The following is a 23,686-nucleotide window of genomic DNA, read 5'->3' as shown; positions in this document are numbered from 1 at the left end:
AACATATGTTTTCTTTTGTTTGTACGTAAAACTCGTGTTTTTACGTATTTCTTAACTAAGAATTTATGTCTGAAAGTAAAATAGTCTGATTAAAAACAGCTGTGGCAATTTTTTTAATTCAAATTGTTCCTTTATTTTCTAGTTGAAATTAGCATATAATAAGCCTACTTGCTTTTAGTTTTAACGTGTAACTTTTATAAGTTTGCAGTAGCTAAAGCTTGAAATTACATTAGTTATTCATTTATAAATGCACTATACCGAAATAAATTAATATAAGCAAATCAGTAAACTCTTTTAGGTTTTAAAATATAATTTAGTGTTTATTAATGTAAATATTGAAATGAAATGTTTCTGACAAACTCTTGTATTGATATTCACTTTATTCGTATTGAAATTTTTCCGGTTATTTCTCGAGAGCCATGCAGTTTGCCTTTGTTGTGAAAGCTGCTCAGTTTGGGATCCTTGATGACAAATAATGCCGGGAATTTTAAAAAATGATGTTCCTTTGTTCTTGAGTGAACTAGCATTACACCCAATTACACAACAAATCATCATAGCATCATCATTCGCGACGAAAAAAAACAACACAAGAACTCCAGTTAAAACGCACGTGAACACACACAAAACGTAAACAAGTCACAACGATGGCGCTGGACAATTGCGCATGCTCATGACGTCACTCGTGATGTCGACATGAAACCTCTCTATAGCTTTTGTTGAAATAAATGATCAGTTTTCTTTAATTATATCAATAATTACTCTATTCGCTCTACTATATAATCTATAAAGTACAGCAACGGGTTGCATAACTCCCGGCTGTTAATAATAATTTTAAAAATAAATTTATTATTATTGTTAAAAATATACTGTAATTGTGTATGGCGCTATCCGTTAGGATATCCTAAAATAGCTTGTCGAAGTCGATATCCAGCAATAATTACGGGTGTCCTGTTTTAACGCTGGAAACGTGTTCTTTCAAAGAGAACATCGAGCAAATTTTAACATTAAACGGGAGAAATAACGAGCACGGTTTGAAAATTACTTTTTTATATTGTAGTATAAACGAATTATTTTTTTAACGATATCAGTAAAACCTAGTTCACGCTAGATGACGAAAGGTCTCTCTCACGATCGCTCTGACCTCTTACCGCCGACGAGGTGCTCACACTATGCGATTTTACCAGAGCACTAACCGGAAACGGAACACCATTTGTATTTAGAAAATATATCTTCAGTTATTAATAATTGTTTGAATAATTTTGTTTAATGAAAAGTTAAAACTGGATATTTGTTGCTATTCGTTTATTCTGTTATATGTTAATATAACAGAGCCGGGAAAGTAACAACAGAGGGAAGTATGGCGATCGGTCAAAAGTGACCCACAAGATTTTTACATTTTTAGAGTCGTGGCCTTGAAACGTAGAGAAATACAAAAAAATTCGGGTTTTTTCCCCCCTGTATGTAGGGATGTTTGTGTGTATCGTGTCGATTTTGTTCACCCTGCTTGAAGCTTAACTCCTGTGCTTTTTGTCGAAAATTCTGAAATTTTGTAGAGGTTTATTAGGGAATTGATGCTAATAAATTTTGGTTGTAAAGATCGAGGGGTTGGGGAGATAAAGGGAGTCGTCTGCCAAATCTAGCAGCGGATTAAGGGCGGCAACCACCATGAAGAAAGAAAATTTTTTGTTTCAATCTGCCGCTCCTGTGAGCCTGTTTTTTTTATTAATGCATTGTAATAAAGATATTTTGGTCTCTGTCACAATTTTTATTATTACAAAAAATAAAACACTAAACCTCTTACAAAAAGTATAACAATTTTTTTAACTCAAAAAAAATATTACAATGTACTCTGTTTACGCACTTTAATTGATAAATTTGCAATTAGAAAATCATCATAATTCATTTGTTGATATAATTCTGCTTCTATACATAACAAGGCTAATAAATTTAATTGGTCTGTACTTTGGGTCGTTCGTTTTCCATCTTACGACGCGTTAAAAATTATTTGCGATCTTTCACAGTTAGAAACCATTATACATAAGACCGTGCAAAGTGCAATATAAATGTTAGGATACAACATTGCGTGGCAAAAAATACGTTGTAAGCTCCTTCAAAGTTAATGCGAGAAATGTTTAAAATATCACAAGCGTTAAAAAACAAAATCCAGGTATACAGTTTTAATGTATAATAGCCAAATTAAGTTCGTTGATGAATTTTTTTACAAGCCAAGCTTTTCCAATATAAAATAAAAATTTTCATCTATAGAAGAGCTAGCTAGAGCAGCGTTTCTAAAAGTGGGCGATAACGCCCCCTTGTGGGCGGTGAGCAAATCTAGGGAGGCGCTGGAGGCAGGGTACTGAACCAAAGGCAAAAGTTGGGGTCACTGACAGCCGTTCCCTTTCCTCTGTTAAACTGATAAGAGGAAACATTGCGTTTAATAGTTTCCAGATGTTGAGAACAGTGTACGGTAAGGGCACAAAGAGTGAGATTCATAGAAAAGTTTTCTTAAGAATATTTCCAATCCTTTCTCACACACGAGAAAATGGGTTAGGGGGCGTTTGGTATAACTTTATGAAACAAAGGGGGCGGTGGATCGAAAAAGTTTAGGAATCACTGAGCTAGTCTAAAATGTTTTGGTGGCGAGTCTTGTTTTCAACATATAGTTTTCGATTTAAAAAAACGGAGTCGCTCGTGCTGCGGGATTAGGTTAACAGTTTAGGTTGTGGGCTACCTGTTAAGTAACTTATTTTATGGGCTTCCCACACCAACAACTTTAGTCCCAAAAATTTGTTTTTATTGTTTTCTATAAGGGCGGCAACTCTGTGTAGGGGTAGGACGGCTGGGAGCCTTAATCCGCCCCAGGTCATATCTCGAGTAGGGTCGGACTTAATGACAATTTTACTCGTTATCAGCATTTACAATTTTTTTATAAACCAATCATTACTATAAAAATGTATTTTATAATTTTTTAAAATCAAATGGCAAAAGGTTTTGAAACTTTTTGTAACAGATGGCGCCACCAAATGTTGCCCGGACAGTTAAAAATGCAGCGAAAAAGAGTTGCTTGTCTAGTAATCAGGTTTTTTTGGAAATTAAAACCACCACAAAAAGTGGGTGTCACCTTGACACGATTTCGAAGCTTAGTGTAAAACTGATAATTTTACACGTTAGCAGACAATATATTTCGAAATCTTAATGTTGATTTCTTTAGTCACATTCTCTGCGAATAAGCGAACAAAATTCTAATACATATTAGCTTTTATAAATAAATTGTCTCGAAGAAATAATCGCATTTACTTCCTAATTTTCAAAATCAAAGAATTGGAATTCGAAATTACGAAAGATTGGTTTTCATGTCATTTGGAGCAATTTTTATAAAAGTCAACACTTCTTATTGCTACCTTTAGATTACAGACATGGAAAAATGACATTAAATGGAAATTGAAAGAATATAAATGAATTTCCTGTATGAGATCCATTCAAATTTTATCTTCAACAAAAATGGCATAACCTTAATTCTGAAAGGCATCCAACTATTCATATTCTTATATATATATATGGGGAGAAAATTGTTAAGTGCTTCATCAGATTCTAACAAATTGATAAGAAAAATAATGGAACGATCAATGATAGAATTAACATTACAAGAATGCGTAGACAATAAAGGTAAAACAATACAATCGATGAGCGAATATAGTACTGAATTGGAAAATAGAGGGGCAAACCAGAGATAGGAAGACAAAAAAGGAAGGAACGAAGGGATGAGAAGTAGAAAATTTTTAGAATAGACAGGTTGATGATAAAATAATTGAATCACATTTTCGAATATTTCGATCATTTTAAAAATCCTTCGATATGAAATTTAATCGTTTTCATACGACATTCAAACTCAATCATCTACGTACAGTACAGACTTTGCTTTTTATGTGGAAAACCGCTGGATATCAAATTCTAAATCACAGTCTAAATAAGAATATCTTTAATAAATGATAACTACAATATAAGTACTATATACAATATTTTCATGCGCAAATGGTTTAAACAAAATAAATGACATCAACTCTGAATTTTATTTTTAATATGAACAAGCAATTTTAAAATACAGTAAAATTAACCCATTTGCTTACCTGTAAATTATGAAGATAATTCATCTTCGATCGTAAACACTTAAAATTAGACTAAACATAATGTGACCGTATTATAATAAAGATTAGGAATTTAGTATTAACTGTCATTATCTATGAACTCGAACATAAATTGGCAAATGTAGCATTTGATTTGAGTAAAATTAAAATCTGCTACAAACATTTTACACACTCAAAATTTCAGTTATTTACTTTATCATTAATACGTACTTTAAGTAGTAATAATGCAAAATGGCAAGCAGATGGGTTAAATAAGATAACCTTTTAAATGCATATTGTGAAAATCAAATTGCGAAAAAAAAATCACATACAAACAAAACAATTAGAAATATTTAGCATTTAGTACTATGAATAAATAATTTCATAAATAAAACGAATCACTATATACGAAAACATATGAATTAAATAAAACGTATAAATCAGAAGCTTTACGTCTACTCGTACACAGTTCGTAACATTACAACAATTACATTATTAAAAAGTTATTATCAAATATAGTTTCGATCCTTTCGTAGGTTTTCACAATTTACATTTAAAAGTTTATCAAACATATAAGTAATAAATATTAAACTCTCATTAAACAAAACTCAAGTAGAATGTTTTAAAGTTTTAGATTCAACGTTTGATATACCATCAAACTGTTTTCCACTCAACAGATGAAATAATAGTTTTCGTGTAAATGTTTTCGTCAAGAATTTTTTTTAAAGTTTATTACAAATGCAAACAACACTTTTTTTAAAAACTCCACACGTTTTCTTCTTTGTAAAAACATTTAAGAAACTGCCAATATTTTCACTTATGTACACGGGGAAGACTACATAGTCAAAGACTAAAAGTTAAAAAATAAAAATCAAACTTGTATCGGTGATAAGTTTGAAGATTTATAACTAGGAAATGCTTCTACAGTCAATTCTAAGCGATCAATGTATTCTGTGTGACTATGACTTAAAAACGTACTGGGGTCCATTACAGAATGATACATCATCATATGATAATGTGCAGAATTCAATAACTGGTGATTTGTCTTGAATGAAGCATTATGACCACATCCGTGACATCTGAATATGTAGGAAGACGTCTTTGGCTGCTGATTGTTTTCTATCTGTATATCTGGAAGAATCTCAATATCACTACTGTTTATTTCACTGGAAGAAATTTCCGATTCGCATTCTAAATTGGAAAGACCGTTTTCCTGAATTTGCTGAATTGGAAGTACCTTAGAAATATTTCTTTTTAAAGGCGATGTACAAGATTTAACATTTGAATATCTTAAGCTAGGCCAACATGGTGTGATGGTTATTTCGGATTTATTCTTTGTTTCAGTTTTATCTTCATTTGATGAATTTTTTTTCATTAAAATAGAATTATTGTTCTGGTTGAAATGAATATCTGTCACATCTTCAAAAAACGAATAATTAAAACTATTTGGAAAATATTTTTGAGGGGAGAGAATCTCTCTATCACCGTTACCATTATATGGTTTTCCCCAAAATTCGGTATTCTCTAAAATTTTAGGACTTCCTTCTAACAATTGGTTATTTGTAGCATAATCTAGATTCATATTCATATTACTATAACAAGAATTTGTGTCCGAAATACAAACGTTGTGAGAATTTAATCTTTTCTTTAAATCGTGAAGTAATGAATTTTCCTCACTTGCATAATTACCGTTCACAACAGTTATATCTAAATTATTCTTAAATTTACTACAAGCATTAGAACAAGTAAGAATTCTTTTAAGCTTTCCATTTGCTTCAGACAAAATCTGTTTCGGAAATGAAGATGGAGCATCCTTTAAGAGACAATTTTGTACTGAATTTGATGAATTATTTTGAATTTCCTTACAGATTTGTTTATTCTCGTCAATATTTTGTTTTTGTCTCAATATATTGAATTTGTTAACTAAGGGAACCCATTCTGTTACTTTAGAATTATTTCTTATCCAACTCATTTTCTTCATTCTCAAGATATTAGGCGGTTTATCAATATTTAATAATGTTATATCCTTCTCCGTCAGCCATATATTCGTATCTTTTATATACACATTATTTCCAATCCACACAAGTTTATCAATGATATTTTCAAGTAAAACAATTGGTTTTCGACTGCTGAGTGAAAATATTAACTTGGCATCACTAAAATCTATTTTTATCGTTTCACTTTCTTTACTTTCAGAGTCAGATTCTAATTTTTCCAAATTAGAAACTTTCTCCGAATTTAAAACTAAATTTTTATAATTATCGTCTTCATAATTTTCTACACTTGATACATCATCATCCGAGTTTTTCATTTTAAATGGCTTCACGTCTGGTACTTTAACTTTAGATAATCGAGGAACTATTACTTGAACTTTCTTGCAAAGTTTCTTCAATTTACGACTTTTTTCGTTAAGTCCTGAAAACAATAAAATATTTAATATTTGCATTGTATATTATAACAATATTTATATGGAATGCTTATTAAATATAAAATTTGTATGATTATAATTATTAAAAGTTCATTTATATTGGTTTTTTAAACATTAACACATTCGATTTACTAATCTTAAACATATCGGAAAAATTATACATAAAATTACAGAAAGATCTAATGATATCCAAAGATATGTTTACATTAAGTATAGGCATAACAGGCCATGGAGGGAGATTCCGATGGCATACTCGCCCATTTTCTTAAAGATCCCATTTCGCTGCTCATTACCAACATTTTATTCGGGTACACCAAATCTGGGAGACTGTTAATTGGGTGAAAAACTTAATTTTTGTTGAGCATAAATTCTTTTATTTTTACTAACGTTTTCAATCTATTTAATGTAGGCCATCGTCAGGCTTAAGACTATAAATGCTCCAAAATGGAACGTACCGTTTTTCGAATATTTTACATTTTGGAGCATTTATAGTCTTAAGCCTGACGATGGCCTACATTAAATAGATTGAAAACGTTAGTAAAAATAAAAGAATTTATGTTTAACAAAAAATTAGGTGTTTGGTGAAATTGGTGTGATTTATTTGCTGAGAAAACGACGGATACTTAATTTTTGTACGCTTAGCAAGCATACGATTTGGTGGATTTTTTTCTTCTTTTTTGTAAATATGATATTTATTTATTTATATATATATATACTAGTATATGGTTAAGACTTATGAGGTATGAGTTATGGTTATGAACTGAGTTACGAGTTATTTCCAAATCAGGAAAAGCAAATGTTTTGGAACAAACAACGCACTGTGGCATTGTCACAATTATTGTATATCAGAAGCGGTTAACAAAGCACATCAAAGAAAGGAAGTTCTTGGAAAACAAATTCTTTCGAAGAACTTTATACATTAAACAAAAAAGTATAAATGTAATGTATTTTTAATTTTTATATAATTGTTTTTTTATGTATATTTGTTAATTTTTGGAATAGATTGTTTACATTGTTTTATTGGTTTAAGATATCAACTGTCTTTTGGGACTTTTCTATTTACTTACAAAAATAAATAAGGTATGTGACAAGTATAGATGTGTTTGTTAATTACAAAATCTTTCTAAAGTTTATTATTTAAATTTACCGGTTGATAGATCAACAAAAAAAAATTATTTTAATAAATAACATTTTTTTTTTGTATTTTGTCTATTATTGATCTCTTATTTTGTCACCTAGTTGACTATCGCCCAGCCAGCTGACGATACCATTTATTCTATATCTGTCGCTAAAGAAACTGGGCTGGGCCTCGGAAGTGTTCAAAATAGTCCTGTTCGCACTTTAATTCAATTTTGATTTGGAATGTTAAAAAGTAAATTGATTATTGTTATTATTATTCTGATTTCATCTCAAAAACTGAAAGCTTCTGAAAATTATTAAATGATTTTTTACTTCTAACCAAGATTTGTTCATAAATACAGTTTATATTTTTAGCACAACACTAATACCTTAAAACTGCTTTTCACACACCAAATTAATATTTTCATACATTTACAACTGACAATTGATCAATATTAAGCAATCGGGATGCTTTCTTCCAGTTTTAATTTGGTGACTGTATAAAAATTAATTTTTAACGCTTTTTAGTATCGTAATACATATATTAAGCAGAGAAAACAGTAAAGATTTGTGTGTAGGTCAGATAAGAGCGTCAACGTGGTTCTGGGGATCCGAGATTCAAATCCGCGCGAACCGCAGGAATTTTCATTGGAAGTCTGAACCTGATAAATTGGGTCCCGTCCCTCACTTCCCAGTCGCCCCATCGTGGGCCACCTAGCTAAACTCATGATAAGCCTGGAAAAAAGGTCCCCTTAATGATCAAAGGATGAGGAAATAAAAATGGAAAAAGAAATAAGTATAGTAACATTAGAACTTAGTTGCTTGCTGTTCTCTTATTACATGTATTTCCTTCGGAATTAGCACAAGCTTGCTGTTGAGAACAAATCATACAAGAACACTGAGTGGAAAAAGTAGGCTTATTGACACAAAAGGATATGCATTTCGGGATTAGTGCCCTTCTTCAGTCCTCTTATAACAAATATATCGGTAAAAAAAATTATATAAGATTTACAAAACGTGTTAAAATATATTTAGCACACGCGTACAAGTTTTCGCAGTAAACATAATTACCGAAGATTATTATAGTAACCGCTGGAATAATCAAATGCTATATAAAACATGGGTGGAATAAGTAAAATAGTAAAGCTAAAAAATTTTTTGTTAAACTGTATAAAAACACGGGCTGGAATAATAAAAACAGAAATGTGTTAAATTATTAAAATAAATGAAATACACAGAATGAATCTAAACACTGGTGTTAAACATCTGGCAGCCATTACTAAATAGAAGAGCCCATTTTAAGATGTACTGTACTTCCTTTCTCCCTCTCCCTCACACTATCGTATCCCACTGTCGTATAACACTTCAGGCATTCCGATTGTAGTAGAGTGTTCACTAACGTTGTCTAAAAAGTAAAGAGTGATAGTCTTTGTTTTTGATTTTTGTATTCTACTTCTTAATCATACAACATTTCAAACATTTTATTGGAATTATATCGTATTAAATTTTATAGGTATTGCCTATTAATTTTACAACGTTTAATTTCTTAACTAATTACTTAATTTTTATATTTAATATATCTGTGTTTTTATTATTCCAGCCCATGTTTTTACACGGTTTAACAAAAATTCTTTTAGCTCTATTATTTTACTTATTCCACCCATGTTTTACATAGCAATTTGGTTATTCCAGAGGTCACTATAATAATCTTAGGTAATTATATTTACTGTGAAAACTTTTGTAGGCGTGTGCTAAATATTTACAGAATGTGTTAATATTAACACATTCTGTAAATCTTATAACAAATATATCGGTAAAAAATTATATAAGAGGACTGAAGAAAGGCATTAAGCCCGAAATGCATATCCTTTTGTGTCAATAAACCTACTTTTTCCACTCAAAATGTTCCTGTATGATTGTTCTCAACAGCAACCTCGTGCTAATTCCGAAAGAAATACATAGTAACATTTAAAAAACATTCATTAAAAAAAAACTCTTCTACATTAATAAGCGAGTTTGTAATTTTTAGTTCTTTGAAAACTTGACTACATCATAATACAATCCAATTTCTCGACTTTTGAGATATTTGTCTTTGTGCGCACAGTCTAAGGAACTCATTAGGCCCGAAAGTTGTGAATCGTCAGTGTTATATTAAACTTTTGTCGTCTTTTTAAACAATAGAAAAGTTAGCTTAATACAGCGCTAACAATAACAATGCGAAACATACTTTAATATTTGATTTAGAAAACAGTTTTAACGGCTAAAGCAGTGATTCCCTAAGTGGGCGATGAGTAAATCTAGGAGAGCAAAAAAATAAATAAATAAATAAGCAAATGGGAGGCAGGAGAATGTAAAGGCATGATACTGAACGGTGACCACAGGCGACGATTGGGGTCACTGACACCTTTCCCTTTTCTCTGTTAAAACGGGCAATGAACAATGATTTTAATGGTTTCCAGATATGGAGAACAATGTACGGTGACACAAAATGCGAGTTTCGTAGAAAAGTTTTTCTAAGATGATTCCAACCTTTCTCACACAAGGGAAAATGGGTTAGAGACGTTCGTTGGGTTTAACTTTATGGAACCAAAGAGGGCGGTGGGCTCGAAATTTGGTAATTACTGGGTTAAACGATATGATGACTAATATTCTCCAGATTTATTCAATATCATACAGAATAACGTTATATAGTAAATGAATTAAACTTTGTAACAGACAAAATCTACTTAACGCGTATTTTTACATTCCTGGCTCTGTTATATTAATATATAATAGAGGGAATGACCCCCCTTCAAAATTTTTAATTTTTGGACTCGGGACCTTGAATCGTCGAGGGAAAAAAAACCGGAAGTTTTTCTGTAAGTGTAGGTCTAGATGTAGCGAGTGCATGTGCAGGGCACGATTTTGTTCACCCTATTTGAGTGGTTTTATGTCGAAAATTTCTGACATTTTGCAGGGAGGTTTGTATATTAAGGAATTGATTCTATTAAATTTTGGTGGTTAAAGGTCGACGGGGTGGGGCGATAAAGGGGAATCGTGTGTTATCTGGAGTAAAATCGGACTTAAGGACGATTTTCCTCGTTATTAGTATTTACAATTTTTTTTTAAAAACCCATCCCTACTCTCAAAATTAAGCCTTTTGCCATTTTATAATAATTAAAATATATTAAAAAAGTCTTTTTAACAGATAGCGCCACACGCAATTTTAAATGTTGGTGGGAAAGTTAAACAACTCGTTACTGGATTTTTAAAAAACTTGAAATAATTTAATTGGGGAAACTGTAAATATTAACTTCCTCAGCTTGTTACATTAAAACACGTTAGTTGACAATCACCATATTACATTACATTGAGAATGGAAACTGATAGATATTCTTACAAATTTTCTTCATGCTTTATGAAAATTAAAGATTCCTGCAAAAATTACAACAATATTATAATATACTTTTTAGGGCAATGTCCAAATTATTAAAATCAAATGTGTTTTGTTTTATGTATTCATAAAATTTTATGGAAAAACATGATTATTTTAAAATCAATTTATTGATCAATAAAACATCTTAACCATTATTTCTCAAACGATTGGAAAGGGTAAAGGGAATGATGATATTAAATCCATTGTTATACAAAAAGTAATTTCTCATTTTTAAAGAATCACAATATCAGCAAATTTAAGAAATCCTGTCACATTAAAAAAACAATATAAAATATTGTTATATACAAAACGTGGTTCTTTAACCACGTTTTGTATATAACAATATTTTAACGTGTTTCTTTAACCACGTTTTGTATAGTATATTTTATATTCTATACAAAACGTGGTTAAAGAAGTTAAATTATCATTAATTATATTTACCTGTCTTTAACGTTCTGTATCGTAAATTTCTTTGCCTATGTCCAAATGTATATTGATGGCACCAACTTTTCAAATTTTTATTTGGGCGATAGGTCACAGGATATTTTAAAGTCTCTCTACATCTTAGCTGAGGTAAATTAACAGTATTTGGATGAATACTTAAAACAGAAATCTGACAATATTTTTCGTATTTTTTCACTAATTCAGTACTTTCTTTTTTTGTCAATTGTTTTCGACATGAATCAAGTGCATGACGGCCTAGAGGAGAACATAATTCTGTCTCTTCAAATATTTTAATATTTTCTAACATATCTATGCAATGATGTTTATTACATGCTTTTGTTCTTGATATTTTTCTCAAAGGAAAAATTTTTTTCAGTTGTGAAATTGATCTGGTTTGGAGTTCTTTTTTCTGTATTAAATTTAAAGACTGGAGAAAAGCAATATCATCTATACATTCATCTGAAGGATCTTCAACTTCTGAAGATGAGGATGACGATGAAATGAATGAAATGTTGTCCAAATCCTCATCGATAGAATATGATTTTTGCCTGTAAATTAAAAATAAATTATTTTAGTAATTAACAAATTTGATATAAAAAAACAAAAATTACAAAGCTATTAAATTAAAATAAACGTTCTTCTCTTCATGAAATGTTTAAAAATTTTCTTTAAAATAAAGAAAATTTTTAAACATTTCATGAAGAGAAGAACGTTTGACCTAGGAGTGCCATTTTCCCTCCGAAAAAGTGAGTGCAATAGTGACAAAACAAAGTGAAAAACATGGAAAGAAAACTCGGCAAAATAGCAGTAAAAGTTGTTTTTTTTCTTTTTATTCTGTTATAGCTAAACACATTTTAGAAATTTCTGTATATACTGTAATACAGTAGGCACTCGTTATAGCGCGCTCTTTTGGACCTTCAAATTTTAAAAGCACTCGCGTCAATAAATTTTAAATTACCAATTGCCATTGAATTTCTATTTGCAACGAAATACGGTATTTTATTTCTACCATTGTCCTTGAAACTACCACTGAAGGCAAAACAATAAATTCGTCAAGATCTAAATATGCAAAACAGGCAGGTAGACATATTGTCATTTGTTTCCTTTTTATAGTAAAGATTGTTTTATTTATTAGTTTTAAGTACAGTCTGGTTATTTACAAGTTTCTGTGAATTCGAAATTTCACACCTTTATGTGAATTGATGCAATATCGTCAATTCACATAAAGATATGAAATTTCGAATTCACCGCATAATGTGTAAGGAAAAAATTTCTTTAATTCTGAACGGAAAGTTTTCATACAGTAGTAACTTTATTTTGCTTTAACTTCCATATTTATTTTTTTTAAATTTCAATTACAACATTTATAATTTTGAAAAACATAAATTACACGAATTTTTAATAAGCGCTTTATTGTGAAATATAGTACTGTATAGTAAAATCCTAACTGATATTTTGTTTTTATATTACTATACAGTACTATATTTCACAATAAAGCGCTTATTAAAAATTCGTGTAATTTATGTTTTTCAAAATTATAAATGTTGTAATTGAATACGATATAACCACGAATAAAATTCAGTATTGAAAAACTAAGCTTATTTTATACCAGAAACACTGGCCAATGAAAGAATAGAGGATAGAGATTGCATAGCATTTATAATCTGTTTAGTAAAAGCCAAGAATTTTTAATACTGGGTTATATCGCGCTTTTTCTTTGTCTCCCGACAAGCGTGATATAACAAGGAGCTACTGTATTTCCATGAATACTTAAAAAGTCTTTGGCATCTGTAAATAATCAGTAATAAAAAATGATGTTCTTTCATTCTGATTATTCTAGATATTTTCAGCTTCCTTCTTTTTTTGGCTCCTCTTGCTTTTGACCACTTTTAACACTAACAAGCATTACATGCACTGCCCGTAATTCTTTCACGTTCTTGCTGTTAATAGCCTTCTCCAGTTTTTTTTTTGTTTGCTGCTTTTACAAAACTTATCCTGTCGCGTGTATTTCACTTTCTTCTACTTTTTTCTAGTTTAAGCACTCTTTCCGACATTGACTCTCTATCAGTGCCCAGCATGAAATTGAAAATCCCCGTTCCACATCAGCATTGCCATGACAGAGGGTCAATGCTGATTTCACTACGCTGGGATATCTATTATGATCAGAAACTGTTTATTTTTTAATGCTTTGAGATGTGTAAATATTGATTTCAAATAGTATAAGTAAAATAATGTTTTACTAATGATTTGATAGATAACAAGGAACTTTTTCCTGCAGATAAATAAAAAGTAACATCGTTACAACGTTGTTAACCTTTTGGAAAGCGTATGAAAATTTTTCCCGCAAGCAATAACGTGTTTTACTATTTATAACACTTAAAATTTACTAAATAAATTAAAAGATTCGATGTGTAAATATGAATTTACATTTTCGTTTACTTTATTAGTCTCTCAATTAACGCACAATTATAATCGGCATAAGAGAAGAGATTAATAAATGAATATTTCACAAATAAAGTAATCACATTTTATGAAAATAATACTTACTACATGGAATAATTATACTAGAAGTCAATTTAAGCATACATTTAGGAATATATAGATCAGTGGCCTAGCGTAGTGGGAACGGCAGGGGCGGCACTTTTACAGGGCGGCAAAATTTCACAATAAATAATAATAATATCTTGTAAAAATTTTTGTAATAAATGTGATTATTATATTGTAAAACATATATACATGACTTTTTTATTTGTAACCTGTACAATACACAATAATGATGATTGTTCTTGCCGAAAAGTTCTTTAGAATTACTGTATATTTTAGTTTTTTAAATTGAGATACCTAAATAAAGGAGCGGCGAAATTTTCCTCCGCTCCGGGCGGCTGACACCTACGCTACGCCACTGATATAGATGTGATTAAACGTTAACAATATTCTATGAAATCATTAAAGATTTATTATTAATGATAAATATTTAATGAAATCATTAAATAATTTTCATAAACGTGAGTTAAATAGAATAAGGATAAATAAAGTAAAAAATGTTCTTGTAAACGCCAACTCCATAACCAAATTGTTAATTAAAGCCAAATGATCTGCCAAATTATTGGGCTATAACAAGAATAATTAAATGGTCAGAAACAAAATAATTTGTCTAGAGAGTAGGAGGTTACGCCACTAGCCACTGTTAATTTTAATGATTATAATACTGTATATTTTAAATTTAGAAGTGGCAACAGTGTTATCATCTTGAGAGATTAATCCCTCTGCATAGTGTTTTCCCCTACAAAGGGATTTTAGGGATTTTCTTAGAAAACGGCCAAAAATGTAGGGATGCTTAAAATACTTACTTTAAATCCCAGTAAATAGAAATACAACTAAGAACAACTAGATTTTGGTTAATATGGCATGAGTACATAACTTTACTCAATATTGGCTTCTGAATTTATAATGAGAGGGATTTTTTTAAGTGCATAAAAGACTTTTTACATACATGAAAGGAATTTTTGTTTCCTATAACCTAATAACACTAAGCGGAAGTTGAGGTTTTGAGTCCTGCTCAGGGCCGAGTATTTTTTCCCAGAAAATTCTAGTCCGATAATTCGGCTTCGTTTGATAATAGATCGTTTGGCTTAAAAATTATTTTTGATTAGTCCCATACCTTAAAAGTGAGAAAATGACCTGAAAGGTGAGAAAAGTGAGGATACTTCAAAAAATTAAATACAAGTGAAAAAAGTGAGTGACTTCCAGGCCTGCAAACAGCATGAAATAAGAAATATATACAATAAAAGATGGATATAACAGACCACCACAAGACTGAAGAAATTGTTTCCTTATAATGAAAGTCCATTTTATTGTGATTACTCGTTATTGTAGACTTGTCTGTTATATCAAAAGTCTATTACTATACAATAGAATAACGTTAGAATGATATCGAATAACCGACCCAGAGAAAATATCTCTGGGTCGGTTATCAAAGAGCAGTTATTGGATGTTTTCTCAAAGTCCAGAGACCAAATCAATGTATTTTTATCTCATTTCAGTGAATCTTTATCGCAAATATAAGGGGATTCTACTATATATTGATATTGTGGACAAAAGTCAATTACAAAGTAGACGAAATTTCCATTGTAAAGTATAGAAGCCAAATTTTTATTAAACTTGTAAAAACAATGTTTCTATCTATCAGTCAAGCTAAAGCTTTTCATTTTCTTTTCATGATCTACAGCTTTGCTTTACATAAAAAGCCAAGACTTGTGCTCAAAGAGAAAATTAAACCAAAACTGAATAAAACTAGTCAATGAGAAAATGAAACAAAAACTAGACGTAATGTGAAAATCTATGTCAAAAAATGATTAATATTATTTTTGTAAATAAATTCATTTTAAAGTAAATAAAACGACGACTAAAAAGTCCATAATAATGGATGGACAGTGGTCTGTGAGATCTGAAAAATAGACCATAGTAGCAGGAGTCTGTTATAGTGAATGAGTTTTCTTATAGTTTTCCTATACTTTGGCCAGACTGATATTAGCCATCTATAATAACGCAGTATCTGTAATATCTAGCTTTTTACTGTAATTTATTTATTTATTTATTTTCTTTTGATAGTGTTTAAATTTCCTGTTTAATTTAAGCTCATTTGTTATAAAATATTTGGAATTTGTTCTGATTTTTAAATTACAAAAACTTATAATATCTGAAACTTTCTTTAAACTCAAAATGGGTTGAAAATCAAATTTAACTTTGAATATGATCCTTATATAATAAAATGTTGAACATCATGAATTAACCTAATGATGAAAATTGAAATGAGTATACTTGCAGAATAAAGAACTGTAGAATTTTAGAGATGAGTTAATGTTTTCTTTAACTATTTCTACTTTGAAAAATATCCATATTTACAGAATTTACACTTCAATGAAAACTAGAAAAAATTTATTTACAAAACTGAAAAACTTGTGTGTGCCATCCCATGTTGATTAAAATGTGATCAACATTAAAAAAATCTGTTGATTCTGAGAGGATAGAAAAGGGTCCACCAGTGGCCAAATGGTTCGGTTCCCTGAACACTAGGAGTTCGGTTGTGGATTCATGCCTTGTTGGGATGGGTTTGTCATTTGAAGTTTTGTGGGTTTTCTCCACATCTGAAATGCCTGAATAGGGGTCAGTTACCCTTAGAAAGACCTCCCGGAAAACATCCCCATAGGCAGATCACCCAAGTGTTGCATTGCCATAACTTAATAAAACAAACAGAGGATAGAAAACTATTAATAAAAATTCTGAACTAGATCCTGTCTGATCAGTTCAGACAGATCTATACAAAAAAAAAAAAAAAAAAAAAAAACTCAGATATATCAGTTTCTTTCTCAAAGCTATATAGCTTTACAGATATAAATTACAATAAAGTAAAAAACACTACATTAATTTTTTCTTTGTTGTAAGTTGTTCCTGTAAAATTACATGGAAAAAGGAATGCATGCATCTATGATATGTTCTGGTGAATCCATGATTAATACATAAAATGTCAATAAAAAGTTTGTATGTGTAAGAAACTTTTTGAACATTTTTAACAATTCAATAATTTGAAAACCTATTTTCAACTTTAAGTTTTTGTCTGTAAAACTAATTGTTTTAAAATTGAAAATATTTCATTAAAAAAAACATTCAATTAAAAATAGCAAATCAGATTAAATTATAGAAAGTATTTGATAACCAATTTTTTGCAATTCTCAGCTATCTATAATTATGATTCTAATTTATTTACTAAGGAACTAATAACATAAAAGCCAGAACATAGTTATATGAAAATTCTAACAATTTTCAAATCAAATAGCCTTAGTTACCTGAGCATCTTGCCTTAAAACTAACTGATCATAAGTAATATCTTACCTATTTTTAAATGATGAACAGCCTCTAGTTTCTTCATTCAAAAACCTTTTAGAAGCTAGAAATAAAATATTTACTAAATAATGCTATCACTTTATTTCAAAAACTAAGTAAATATTCCATTAAATATTCCATATACATTTGTCCCTCAATTTACATGGGAATATTCATTCTACACAATATTTTTATATAGCTGAAAACTGTAAATGAAGTCTGACAGTAAAAAAAAAAAAATAACAATAATAAATATGAGAAAAGCTTTTATATGCTGTAAAAATATTTTATATTGGAGACGGAGCATTAGCAAAGCCTGTTCTAGGTGGCTTAGAGCAGGGGTGGCCAACTTTTGTGCACATAAGATCTACTTTTTATCGGAAAAATGTGTCGCGATCGACTTGTTGTCATAGGCATAGTCTAAGTGGGGAGGGGAAGTGTGAAATACATACTATGTTTATACACTGTTTCAGTACGAAGTGCACTCACTGCTTATGAGTCGAGTCATAACTGCATGCATACAGTTGCGTTCAGTTACAAATATAATACATTAAGTCAAGACATCGCTAGCGATCGACCAAAATTGGCTTGGCGATCGACTTGTTGGCCACCCCTGGCTTAGAGAATTGTGTTCATTCTCAAAATATGTTTGATTAAACTTTGCCGTTTTCTATTAATTGAGATGATGATTTTAAAAATGTAATTAAAAAATGAGGGTCCATGACTTCATTTTCAAGATATAGTCATAACATGAGCATGTGCAACAAAGTCACGTAGCATGATGTTCCACAGTTGCTAGCAAGCCTTCTCAAAATTTAATGGGCTGATTTTGATAAAACTTTGCCATTTTTCATTAATTGTGATGAGAAATCCAAAAATGTAAAAAATGATTTGTAAATGAGGGCACATGACTTCATTTCTGATATACAAAGGTATTAAAGTGACATTTGTGCTCTTTGATGAGACTTAGCATGCCTAACTGAATTTATGTGCAAAAAACAAACAAAATATGCCTTTCCATGTTAGCAAGTGCAAGGAGCAGCTCTCAGTATCTGGCCAGTGCAAATTTCATATCTCCCATGGCTGACAGGTACAAGAATCACCTCTTTTGTGGCTGCAAATGCAGAAATTGCTTCTTTCTTTACTGTTCTGCCTCAATTCTATTGCAATATGGCAAAGTTACACATTGTCCTAGTAATTTCACTGATATATACACAAAATAACAATAATTTTATTAAAACAAATTAAATTTTGTTCATTGTCACTGTCAGTACAACGTTCCAAAATAGTCAACTTTTTTTTTTCTAATTGATTTAATAATACCAGCTTTATTACTGAAAATATTTGGTTGTTCTAATTAGGTTTCATTACCAGCCTCGCTTTTTGGATGACGATTTTTTTAAAAGTAAATTTTTGGTTTAAGTCCTTGTAAACTTCTTGATAATCACTACAACAGATTAATAAATCACTCCAGGTTTTCAAAGAGCTTTTTATGCAGCATGCAAAAAGTAAATTTGTTATCACCATGTATAAAGATGCTTAATATGCTCTCCACATATCAACCAAAACAAGGTCAGAATGTTATAAAAAAATATAACCAAGTAAAATTTTTTATTCAGATATATAATTTCAATAAATATAACACTTTTTTTTAATCATGTAAAATAGTCTACATGCAAAAATTACTATAAACTGGAGTGATTATTTACTGCATAAAAAAATCTGCATGTAAAAAGTACTGTGTATATCAAGAGACAAATGTATATTTGTAATAGTTAATAAGTTTAAAGAAAATAAATTTATAAACTAACAAAACAGTAAAATTTTCACTTAAAATTAATTTTTACTTTAAATAATTAGTGAATTATATAGAAAATATTTGTCTGTTAAAATATTCATCAAAAACAACAAATAGTAGTCAAACTTGTAAATAAAACTATGAAACAAAGTTACATATTTAATAAAATTTATATTTTCATTTCTATAAAAAAAAAAAAAACTATAAAACTGTAATGTTTAAAATAAAATCAATCTTCCAATGCACATTTTTATAAATAACAGTTCTAATGCCATTTTGGAATAAAACATTTTTAAAAGAAAGGAAAACTCAGAAAACTCAGAGTATATTCATACATGAAACAGTGCCTGCTCCAATAATGATTATCAATTTAGAAGTCATGCAATTGACAATATCTTAATTTTTATGGGTTAAAGTCATTAAATTACAATATATTATATATATATAAAAAAAAAATACATGACTATACTTACATAGGCTGTTGTATAGATTACTCCCCATGGAATTTCGGGACTGAATATATATCTGAACTCAGGCCCAAGATGAGTTCAATGATACCCTACTTTTGGACTGGAAATGAAAAATAAGAAAGTTATCATATTTACAATTTCTTGCCTTTCACAATGCATTCTATGCCATTTTACAGTTAGTATTCCACTAGGTGGCATTCGACTGTTTGTGCTCTCGATGGATTCCTCCCGGAGGGGAGCCACTGGCAGACCGCTCAGTATTGAATGTCACTAGTTATTGATTCATGGTAGTTCTTAAACAAAAGAGAAAAAAAGGAAACGTATACTGAACTACATGCAGCACCATCTAGTGGAAAATTCTAAAATGGCATAGAATGCATTATGAAAAGCAAGAAATCTTAAATAGGATAACTTTCTCATTTTTCATTTCTGGTCCAAAAGTAGGGTATCAATGAACTCATCTTGGTCCTTAGTTATGATATATATTCAAAATCCTGAGATTCTATGGGGAGTAATCTATATAACATCCTTTATATATCTGACACTGTGTGTACAGAAATTGACTATGCATTTTAATCAACATTCCTTTTCTATTTAATACACTTACTTGATGAACAAGCTTGGGGATGTATTACCTAGATTTCATAACTTTTAATATATATAAATATGTTTTTACAAAACTATACTTTTCATATAAATACATATCTGAAAAAATAATTTTAACCAGTGATATTGTTGGAGAGAGAATTTCTTGTTTACCACTTACTAATATAAATTATAATAATTTTTTTATATTAACATGTAGCAACATACCTATTGACACACTGACCTTATAGTTCATTAAATAGTATTTGGCTTGCAAATTTATTATTAAATTCAAAAACTATATTATAACCTTATTATTTTTTCAATCAATAATATGCATTTATATTCATAAATAAATAATTATTGCTTGATATTATACTGGCATTTGGTATGTGAATACATATCAAAATGCCAGTATATAAATTTTTAAAGATTGTAAGATACTTTTATATTAAAAATTTAAAAATAAAATTTTATACAAAAAACATAATTACAGAAATTATTGTAAAATGAAACTTCATCTTCATAAGATCCAATCTTTTCTTTTTGAAATGGTCTACTGACACCCTAAAAATAAAAATTATTTAATAATTATTATTCAAATTATTACTGGATAGTTTAAATAAATTTTTCTAGATTTTATAAAATAAACAAAAAAATATTACAAATATAAAATTTGAAATGCTCTTATGGACTGAATCCATTTAAAAAATCAATGTTAAAAATTAAGTAACTGATGGAAATAATTATTTTTCACTATAAAGAATGTTCTGTTATTGTTAAAACTTGTTTTATACAATTTCTTTTTTTCGATAATTGTTAATAACAATACATTTTACACAAAATTTAGACAGTAAAATAAACATTGTCTTTTATACATAAGATAGTTTCTATGTTTCTGATGGATACGTAATGTATTTTAAAATTTATCTTGGAGAATTTACCAGCAGATAAGAATTTGCAAAGAATAAAATAAAAAATAGAGCAAATTTTGAAATGCCAGTAAAACTTTACTGTAATCAACAAATAATTTAAACTGCCTAAATACATAGGTGGTTCAAAAAGTACAGTAACAACAGTTCTCCTGTACAAATTTTATTTCATAGGCAGATACAGGGTGTCCCCCCAAAAAAAGTGTACACACACTTTAACAGCTAATAAAAAAAAAAAAAGAAAAGAAAACATTAATTGAGCTATTTCCAGGTTAAACCCATTAGAATTAATAATGGAAATCATACTAAGCTTTGAACAAAGGAAATTCATTCTAAAATGCTACTGGAAATGTGAAAATGCAGTTGAAGTGCAAAGACAATTTAGGAGGGAGTTTCAAAACAGATCCTCTAATGCGAATTACCATCACTGGAATTAGAGATAAGTTTGAAGATAGGGCACCCCCACACTAATTACAATGTTAAATCCTATCTTGATGAGATCTTGCCAAACAGGTGGATTGGACGAAGGGGTTTCATAGAATACCCTCCACGTTCACCAGACCTCACACCACTTACTATTTTCTATGGGGATACTTAAAAGACAAAGTCTATGTTATGAAACCTGCAACAGTTGCTGAATTGAGAGCAGCTATTGAATGAGAATGCACACAAATACCAAATGAAATGTTTCAAGATGTTTGCGATTCCATTGCTTCGCGTTTTAAGCAGTGCCTGGACCAGAACGGACATCAGTGTAAAAACAGGTGTTGACAAAACTAATGTCTATAGATTCTATTACATTTTGAAAACAAAACATATTTTAATAAACACAGATTTTATAATTATTTAAGAAGTGTGTATGCATTTTTTTGGGACACCCTGTATAATGATACAGATTATTATGGCACTGGTACATATTATTTTTCAATGCTTGTCCAAGCATTTATTCCAACGATATGCCAAGACATCAATGCCAGAAGAGAAGAAATCTGCATCAAGTTCCTTCAGCCATGTCATGACAGCTTGCTGAACTTCAATATCAGTTTGGAATCGCCTACCACCCAAGTGCTTCTTCAATAGTCTGAAGAGATGGAAATCACAGGATGCCAGGTTGGGTCTGTAGGGAGGAAGTTCCAGTACCTCCCACTTAAAGCGCTGTAACAATTCAGGGGACCTATTCTGAGTTGTATCATTAAGCTAACGAATACGATAAAAACCAGTTTCTATCGGAACCAAGTAATTCACATTTAATCAACTATGAAAATGCTATTCCAAGCCATATGTTTCATTTTCGGTTCCAATAGCCATGGGCGATAACTAAGCTTTTGTTATCAATCACTATCGAATGTTTTCTGTAAATAGCCTCCCTTAACTGCATCAGAGTGTGACAATACAAGTCAGCATTCACTGTTGTTCTCCTGCTGAGGAAATCAACCGGAAGCACGCCCTTGTAGTCCCAAAAAAGCATCATTGTAACTTTCTTTGAATTTCCTGGGAGGCGGGGATGATGGATGTTTCCATTACATTGATACTTGCTTTGTCTCCGGTGTCACGTGATGCACCCACGTTCCATCCCCTGTAATGATATGGTGCAAGAACAGAAGTCCTTCCTCATGAAACCGTTGCAAGTGCATGGGAGACAATCCCATCCTGAAGGTCTTGTGAATTTCTGTGAGTTGCTGTGGCACCCAGCATGAACACATCTTTCAGTAGTTGAATTGATCATGCCAGATTTTGTGCACACTATCCACAGATGATGAGTTCTTCAGCAATATTGCAAATACGAATGCAACGATCATCCCAAATCAGACCTTCAATACAGCACAGATTGTCGTCTGTGAAGATGTGTTTGGCCTACCAGATCTTTGCTCAGTTTGCACATCTGTCCTGCCTTTATTGAATTCACTGCACCAAACCCACACCTGTTTTTGTGAGATGACATTACCGCCATACACCTCAACAAGTTGACAATGAATTTCTACTGGTGAGTTGCCCTTCAGATACAGAAACAGAATCACACTATGCACTTTGACATTTGAGCACGTTTCCATGAGTGCAGCCATCTTCAAAATGATATTGCGAGAGTTTGACACAAAATTTGCCTCATCTAACCCCCATGTGGTAAAGCCGTGCTGCTGCCCTAATGGGAAATCCGAACAAAAGGAGGAATATAACACTCGCGAGAGCTCATTACCTTATCTTTTGAATGAGCCTTGTAGTAATCTACAAAACGTTAAATACAGTTGAGTCCGCATAAGTTGACACCCCAAGGGGAAGTGGAAATATGTCGAGTTATCTGATGTAACGACTAAAGAGAAATTGGAAAAAACCCACAAAACTACAATTAGGAAAATACAGTAGTGCATTATACAGTAGTATAGGCTTACAATACATTGTGTCCTCCATTTACAATTACTCTGTAGATGAAAAACTGAAAAATTCGTTTAGTGTTTGTTTTGAGCCCTTAACTGTCTCGACATCCTTTTTC

General features: G+C 30.5%; 1 protein-coding gene across 1 annotated transcript in view; it reads right to left on the bottom strand.

The window, feature by feature from the left end:
- Nucleotides 1-4,056: 4,056 nt before the first annotated feature.
- Nucleotides 4,057-23,686, bottom strand: part of LOC136979153 (uncharacterized) — a 77,898-nt gene continuing 58,268 nt past the window's right edge. The window contains exons 3-6 of the mRNA XM_067275081.1: nt 20,761-20,833; nt 17,423-17,477; nt 11,528-12,078; nt 4,057-6,539 (exon numbers count right to left, since the gene is read on the bottom strand). Of these exons, the coding sequence (XP_067131182.1) occupies nt 4,996-6,539; nt 11,528-12,078; nt 17,423-17,477; nt 20,761-20,833 (2,223 nt within the window). The 3' untranslated portion in view covers nt 4,057-4,995. The remainder of the gene's footprint in view (nt 6,540-11,527; nt 12,079-17,422; nt 17,478-20,760; nt 20,834-23,686) is intronic.

The sequence above is a fragment of the Centruroides vittatus genome, unplaced genomic scaffold (assembly GCF_030686945.1).
Source record: "Centruroides vittatus isolate TY-2023 unplaced genomic scaffold, ASM3068694v2 contig_1154, whole genome shotgun sequence".
Classification (NCBI taxonomy): Eukaryota; Metazoa; Arthropoda; class Arachnida; order Scorpiones; family Buthidae; genus Centruroides; species Centruroides vittatus.
This window is presented reverse-complemented; position numbering and strand designations above follow the sequence as displayed.